General features: G+C 65.4%; 1 protein-coding gene across 4 annotated transcripts; it reads left to right on the forward strand.

Annotated features, from left to right (window-relative positions):
* Positions 1-330: 330 nt before the first annotated feature.
* NFKB2 (nuclear factor kappa B subunit 2) lies at positions 331-7,442 on the forward strand. Of its 4 annotated transcripts, none has more exons than XM_065746271.1 (23): positions 331-1,377; positions 1,873-1,983; positions 2,247-2,325; positions 2,482-2,522; positions 2,622-2,720; positions 2,845-2,996; positions 3,268-3,374; positions 3,467-3,625; positions 3,800-3,904; positions 4,011-4,096; positions 4,194-4,332; positions 4,410-4,526; positions 4,600-4,782; positions 4,878-5,013; positions 5,089-5,203; positions 5,391-5,598; positions 5,684-5,853; positions 5,935-6,037; positions 6,116-6,330; positions 6,536-6,605; positions 6,711-6,883; positions 6,952-7,063; positions 7,148-7,442. In XM_065746271.1, the coding sequence occupies exons 1-23, from the start codon at positions 1,333-1,335 to the stop codon at positions 7,267-7,269; spliced, it is 2,847 nt and encodes a 948-aa protein (XP_065602343.1). In that variant the 5' UTR covers positions 331-1,332; the 3' UTR covers positions 7,270-7,442. The 4 variants fall into 4 exon arrangements, with proteins under 4 accessions (XP_065602343.1, XP_065602344.1, XP_065602345.1 ...); XM_065746272.1 differs by having other exon boundaries at positions 2,485-2,522; XM_065746273.1 differs by having other exon boundaries at positions 332-1,377; positions 1,939-1,983.
* The last annotated feature ends 4 nt before the right edge of the window (positions 7,443-7,446 follow it).

Here is a 7,446-nt window from a genome sequence, read left to right on the forward strand (position 1 = left end):
CCGCGCGGGGCTGGAGGTGAGCGGCGGGGCCGGGGGGGAGCGGCGAGGCGGCCGCGCTGTGCTCGGGGTCGCGGGCGGGGAGCTGCTGCCGCTTCTGGCGGGGTTTGGGGCGGGGGGCTCCGAGCCGCCCCCCCGCCCGGGGGAAGGTCGCGCGTTTCCCTGTTGAGTTCGGTGGGAGCTGCTGCGTGGGGAAGGGCCGTTCCCGCTGTATCCCGTGCTCCTGGAGCACCTTCCTAGGGCTGCCGCACAGCGCTGCTGCGGGCGGTCAGATGTGGAGCTGTCTCCTGCCTGCAGGGCACCGGGAAGCAGCTGTCACGGGAAGGACGAGAACGGCACCTGCCCCGCTGGGTCACGGTCAGGGGGCTGTGGGCACGAGAGCACGGCCGCACTGGGCGGCAGCAGGCCCTGGCACCTGGCAGGCTCTGTGCCGAGCTGTGGGAAGGCCCGAAGATACTGAGCAGGAGGGAAGTGGGCTCCCCTAGTGCCGTGCAGGGAGGGGATCGGGGCCTCCCTGCTGGTGTAGGGCCAGGCGCTTGCCCGGTACATGGGCACAGGGAAGGGAAACCTCCGGAGTGAGGTGCGTGCTGGCCAGAGGGCGAGTGCTGCCCTGTGATGTGCCCTTGTTACGCTGCGTGCTGCAACAGGGGTAGTACTGAGCAAGCTGTGAAAGTCCCTCAGGAAGGGAAAGAGGGGAGCTGCTGTGGGTGAGGGGCACAGTGGGCTCTTCCCATAGGCTGAGTGGGCAGGGCGAGGGGCTGTTCTGCTGTGCTGTTTTGGAGGGCCATTCATTCCCTCCTTTGTCCCTGTGACATCCATGCCAACAGCTCTGGAGACAGAGGCAGGATCCCAAGCAGGTGCGGTGCTTCCCACCAGTGCAGGGCCAAGCACGTGCTGTGCTGTCGGACTCTGGGAATGGCCCGAGGAAGGTCCCCTTAGCCCCACACCTGGGCTAAGACCGCCTCAGCTGCACCCATGGTCGGGGGTACAGGGCAGCCCCTGGAGGCCCAAGGGGCCAGAGAATCTCCTGGAAGAAGCACTTTTCAGCTTCCGAAGAATATGAGTCACGCACGAGCTGAACAATCCCCTTCCTTCCCCTGTCTCCCACACACCCAAAATCCCCCAAGCGGGACCTGCAGTGGCCACTGATTCAGAAATTCATGGTATGCGGGCACGGCGGACTCCGATATTCTTTTTTTCCTTCTTCTTCCTCGCTCAGTGAGGACAGGGGATGTGGAGGAAGCGAGCTCACCCCGCGCTGACCTGACCTTGCCCTCTGCCCGAGCTACGCGGCACTTCCCTGCGGCAAGCCCTGACCCGGCAGTGCCCGCGGCGATGCTGGGGCTGGACGGGCTGCTGCGGCCGGCCGCCTCCGGCACGGTGAGCTCGGGCTGCGGGTGCTGGGAGAGTGGGAAGGAGGAACGGGAAGGCGGGTGGCCGACGCTGCCCGCGGTCCCTCGAAGGGGCGGCCGCTGTGGTTGCGGCTGGTGCTGCGGGGGGGGGGTGGGCAGCCGCTCGCTGCCGGGGCCGGGTCGCGCCGCGGGGCAGCGCTTCGTGCTGCGGGTGGAGCTCCCCTCCGGGTGCGGGGCCGGCGGGGCCGTGCCCCGGAGGCACCGCCGGGATTTCCAGTCCTCCCGGGGCCGCCCCCGCGGGGCACCTCCGCTGAGTGATTGCGATCCTCCCGCTCCGGACCCAAAACTCCCCGGGTGTTTCGGGAGGGATGGAAGCGGCTCGCCCCGCGCCCGAACCCCCGCCCCGCCCCCGCCCTCCCGCCGCTGGTCGCCGCGGGGCCGTGCCGTGCCGCGCCGTGCCGGCGGGGCGGGGCGGGGCGGTGACGCGCGGGGCCGTCATTTCCCGGCTCCGCGGGGTTTCTAGGGACTTTCCGGGGCGGCGTGCCTTCCTGCCGCCGCCGGCCCCGCTCAGCGCCCGCTCTTCCCGCAGGCCGGCGGCCGGCCCCGCGGAGACATGGACGAGCACTTCCAGCCCGTGAGTGCGGCCGGGGGGGTCCCGCGGGGTGCTGTCTGTCTGCTTGTGTGTGTCTGTGCCCGTCCGGACACCTGTTTGTGTGTCTGCCCGTCCGTCTGCTCGCCCTGCTCCGGCTGGGGTCAGCGGCGAGCCCCGGGTGGGGACGAGCTGGGCGCTCTGCGCCTGCTGCCCCTCATGCCTGGGAAGTGGGGAGGGATCGTGGGCTCTGCTCCCGGCTGCTGGGGGGGTCCAGCCCTGCAGCTCCCACTGCCCTTCCTTCCCAGTGCCTGGATGGGATTGACTACGACGATTTCAGCTTTGGCTCCCACATGGTCGAGCAGAAGGAGCCCCTGATGGAGACAGGTAAGGGCTGCGTCCCCCTGGGTAGCCCGCGTTTCCCTGTCTGTAACGTGGGCTGTCTGGGAGCCCAGCCCTGCGCTGCAGAACGCGGCTGTGCCACCTGGCCCTGCTGTGCCCCGTCTCCAGGGCTCAGTGGTGTCTCTCCTCTTTGCCCTCCAGCAGTCGGTCCCTACCTGGTCATCATCGAGCAGCCAAAGCAGGTGAGGGGTGGCACTCGGGGAGAGCAGGTGGAGCTGTCACCACCACAGGGTGTGTTCCCAGTGCTGCCGTCAGGCTGAGCCCTGCTTCGCTTTTTGCAGCGGGGCTTCCGATTTCGGTATGGCTGCGAGGGCCCTTCGCATGGGGGGCTGCCCGGGGCCTCCAGCGAGAAAGGGCACAAGACCTACCCCACCGTCAAGGTGAGCACTTTGCTGCCACAGTGCAATGCAGGGGTTGGGACGATGCTCGGAGGAGGGAGGACATGAGCCAGGTGCTAAGGAGCCCCAAGTCTGGCTTTGTGCCTCAGCTCTCTCCTCCCTGCAGATCTGCAACTACGAGGGGATGGCACGCATCGAGGTGGACCTGGTGACGCACAGTGACCCTCCGCGTGTGCACGCACACAGCCTGGTGGGCAAGCAGTGCAACGAGGCCGGCAACTGCATCGTCGTCGTGGGGCCCAAAGACATGACAGCACAGTGCGTGCAGGGCGTTTTCTCAGATCTGAGGGAGTGGGGCAGGAGCTGCGTGCACTCTATTGTTGTGCATGGAGTTCCTTTTAGGTCCTGTAAATGAAACCCCTGTGCTGCCCCATCCTGGTACCATTTGCATCCCCTGCAGCCCTGCAGGTCTCTACCATAACTGTCCTCTCTTCTGGGCTTCTCTCCCCTCTGTCCCTGCGTGCTGCCCCCCTGTGCCATGCCCTTCCTGGTGCTTGGCACTGGGCTGACTGTGGGCTTTCCTCGGCAGGTTCAGCAACCTGGGTGTGCTCCATGTCACCAAGAAAAACATGATGGAGATCATGAAGGAGAAGCTGAAGAAGCAGAAGACACGCAACACAAATGGGCTGCTGACAGGTGAGGGCTGTTTGGGTTGGGGCAGTGGGGTTACGCAGTGTGGGGCAGCTGCTGGGCCGGGCACAGGGTGTCTGACAGCATCCCCCCTGCAGAAGCTGAGCTGCGTGAGATCGAGCTGGAGGCAAAGGAGCTGAAGAAGGTGATGGACCTGAGCATAGTGCGGCTGCGCTTCACTGCTTACCTACGTGACAGCAGTGGGAACTTCACTCTGGCGCTGCAGCCCGTCATTTCCGACCCCATCCATGACAGCAGTGAGCACGGGGCTGCTGTGGTGGGGACGTGGGGGGGCTGCCCTGTGTGGGGCCACGGTGCTTTGAGCGTGCTGCTCCTGGCTGGGTGTTTGTCAAGTGGGTGGGTGGTTCTGTTTCAGCCCCCCATGGGCTCCTAGTGCTCCACAGGGCTCCCAACACCTCTTGGCCCCACAGAGTCCCCTGGTGCTTCCAACCTGAAGATCTCACGGATGGACAAGACAGCAGGCTCCGTGCGGGGTGGGGATGAGGTCTACCTGCTGTGCGACAAGGTGCAGAAAGGTAAAGGGCTGCAGTCAAGCAGACGTGAGCCCTGTGGCCGTGAGCGGCTGCATCCTCGCAGCCAGGCAGCAGTGCAGGCAGTGCCCAGAGCCCCTTTCTTCCCCAGATGACATTGAAGTGCGGTTCTACGAGGACGACGAGAACGGCTGGCAGGCCTTCGGGGACTTCTCCCCCACGGACGTGCACAAGCAGGTGCAGGGGGATGGCGCGAGTGGGTGCCTGTGGGGTGGGCAGGCCCATCCCAGGTTGCAGGCCAGAGCAGGGCCCAGCGCTGTCCTCCTGTCCGCAGTACGCCATCGTTTTCCGCACACCCCCCTACCACAAGCCCAAAATAGACCGTCCTGTCACCGTGTTCCTGCAACTGAAGCGGAAGCGCGGGGGGGATGTCAGCGACTCCAAGCAGTTCACCTATTATCCCGTGGTGGAGGGTGAGCGCTGTGGGATGGGGTCCTGGCCCTGCTGCTGCGCCCGCTCTCTTGCTCACCCCCTCCATCTCTCCTTGCAGATAAGGAGGAGGTGGAGCGGAAGCGCAAGAAGGTGCTGCCTCAGTTTCCCCAGCACTTCGGAGGGGGCTCACACATGGGGGGTGCCGGTGGTGCTGGGGGCTTTGGGGCAGGAGGAGGTGAGTAGGAGAGCCCCGCAACCTGTGCTGCCAGCCTGGCCTGACCGGCCCTGACCCGGCCCTCGCTCCACAGGCGGTAACCTCAGCTTCCCCTACTCATCCGGGCTGGGCTACAACAACCTCTACTCCTCCAGCCCACACCCCGTGGGGGGGTACCAGGGTGGTGTGCAGATGAAGGCCCCCAGCGGGAGTGGGGATGGAGATGACAGACAGGCACCTACAGAGAGCACCTACTGCAGGGAGCTGCAGCAGCATGGTATGAGGGCTCAGGCCGGAGACTGGCCCCAAGGGGGCTAGTGGGGGTGTGGGACTTGGAGCTTTTTGGGTCTGATGTCCTGCCTTGCCCTGCAGCCCACCTGTACCACTTGTGGCTGCTGGCACACCGTAATGCCCGTGCTCTGCTGGACTACTCAGTGACTGCTGACCCCCGCATGCTGCTGGCTGTGCAGAGGTACCTGGTGGCCTCTCAGGATGAGAACGGGGACACGTGAGTGCTTGGGGCCGGGGGCAGCCAGGGGACCTGGGGCCACGGAGCTGGTGTGAGGGCTGTCCTTTTCCACAGGCCTTTGCACCTGGCCATCATCCATGAGCAGACAGCTGTGATCAAGCAGCTAATTGAGGTGGTGGTCAGCATCCCTAGCCAGCAGATCATCAACATCACCAACAACCTGCAGCAGGTACCGGGTTCCCAGGTTCCCAAGCTGTCACACTGTCACAGGGAAGGGCTAGGGTGGGGTGTCTCTCTGAGCCTTGCTCCTGTGTCCAGACCCGGGGTTGAAGCCGCCCCATCTGGATGCCATGCATGAGGGGTCAGGGGCTGTGCTGAGACAGACCTGTTGCTGTGATGGTGTCTCTGTTCCACAGACACCACTGCACCTGGCGGTCATCACCAAGCAGCCCCAGGTGGTGCAGCTCCTGCTGCAGGCCCATGCCAACCCCACCCTGCTGGACCGTTACGGCAACTCCCTGCTGCACCTGGCACTGCAGGTGGGTGATGAGGAGATGCTGCGGACGCTGCTGGCTCACCTGGGCTCAGCCACTCCCTACCTGCTGCGCCTGCCCAACTTCCACGGTGAGCAGGGTGGGGAGGGAAGGGACCATGCTGGGGAAAGGCCCTGGTGCCACGGGAAGGTGCTGAGCTGCTGCCCGTGTTGCAGGTCTCCTGCCTGTACACCTGGCTGTGAAAGCAAAGAGCTTGGCCTGCCTGGACCTGCTGGTCAGGAAGGGCGCGGATGTGAACAGTGTGGAGAGGCAGGGCGGCAGGACCCCGCTGCACCTGGCTGTGGAGATGGAGAACCTCAACATGGCCACACACCTGGTGAAGAAGGTAGACAGGGGCTGGTTCCTCACTACGGGGTGGGAGCGGGGGCAGAGCCCCATCTTCATGGCCTCATACTTTGTTCTGTAGTTGGGAGCAAACGTCAACAGCCGGACCTTTGCCGGGAACACCCCCCTGCACCTTGCTGCCGGCCTGGGCTCCCCAACCCTCACCAAACTGCTGCTCAAAGCAGGTATGGTGCTTGCCTGCTCCGCTGCTGGGTGCCCTGAGCAGCCCCTGCCCTCGGGGCTCAGCCTGGACCTTCTCACAGGAGCAGATGTGCAGCGTGAGAACGATGAGCCTGTCAGTCCGTCCTCGTCAGAGGCCAGCAGTGACACAGACGGCGACCCCGAGGAGCAGGAGCAGCCCATGGAGCTGGGAGAGCCGGCTCTGAGTCCCCATCCCACCACCGAGGAGGAGCAGGGGGAGGCAGGACCCCGGCAGCGCCGCTGCCACACAGCCCTGGACCTGACCCGGAGCCAGAAGGTGTGGGGATACAGTGCGGGTGGGTGCCGTGGGGTGGGAGATGATCTCCAGGAGGTGTGGGTGCAAGGCCAAGCCAGGAGCGCTGCCAGGGCTGCCACCAGCCTGTCCTCGTGTGGTCTCCCTTCACGGTGCATCCCCTGCAGGGTGCTGGGGTGTGCTGGCTGGTGCGTGTGGTGATGCTCACATCCCTTCGTGTGCCCTACAGGTGCGGGACATCCTGCTGCAGGCCTCCCAGCCACGCCCCGAGACTGAGCTGCCCACTGCTCCCCGGCCAGGTGAGCAGCCCTGCTGGGGGCATGGCAGGGCTGGGATCTTCCCCCCACCCACCACGCATGGCAACGGGGACAGATGGTGTGTGACAAGAGTATGTGCCCCCACAGGGAATGTGCTGTCTCTGGACAGTGATGCGCTGCAGGGGCTGGAGCAGCTGCTGAATCAGGACAGCAGTGGGTCAGACTGGATGGAGCTGGCCAAGAGGCTGGGGCTCTGCAGCCTGGTGGAGACCTACAAGGACACCCCCTCGCCCAGTGTCAGCCTCCTGCGCAGCTATGAGGTCGGTGCCAAACCCTGTCCCTGTGCTGTCCCCTCTGTGTTCCCCTGCTCACCGTGCTCTCCCTGCAGCTGGCTGGGGGCAGCCTTGGGGGGCTGCTGGAGGTGCTGGACTCCATGGGGCTGCACGGGGCTGTCAGAATGCTGCGCAAACCTGAGCCGCTGGAGAAGCTGCAGAGCACAGGTGTGGGAACTGTGGGATGGGGGGAGGGGGAGGGGCCTGGTACTCTCAGCCCTCCTGGCTGATGGCCCTGGGTTTGCTTTGCAGAGGTCAAGGAAGACAGTGCCTACGGGAGTGAGTCGGTGGAGGAGGAGCAGGCGCCCGCCCTGAAGCCGAGGCCAGTGCCAGAGGGTGAGCTGCCCCACAGCCAGCAGCAACAGGTGCACTGAGGGGCCCGGGGGGCTGCGCTGCCCCCCACCCTGCCCCTCCCACACAAGTGCCTTCTGGACTGGGGGCTGCGCTGCTGCTGCGGGCCAGGACACAGCCTGCCCAGCCCCACTCTGCTCTTATTTAATGGTCCCATGCCTGGTGAATAAAGGGGACACGGTTTCCATTAGCTTCAGCCC

This window comes from Cyrtonyx montezumae, unplaced genomic scaffold (genome assembly GCF_038088225.1).
Source record: "Cyrtonyx montezumae isolate F1298 unplaced genomic scaffold, pur_monq_1.0 scaffold_4, whole genome shotgun sequence".
In the NCBI taxonomy this organism is placed as follows: Eukaryota; Metazoa; Chordata; class Aves; order Galliformes; family Odontophoridae; genus Cyrtonyx; species Cyrtonyx montezumae.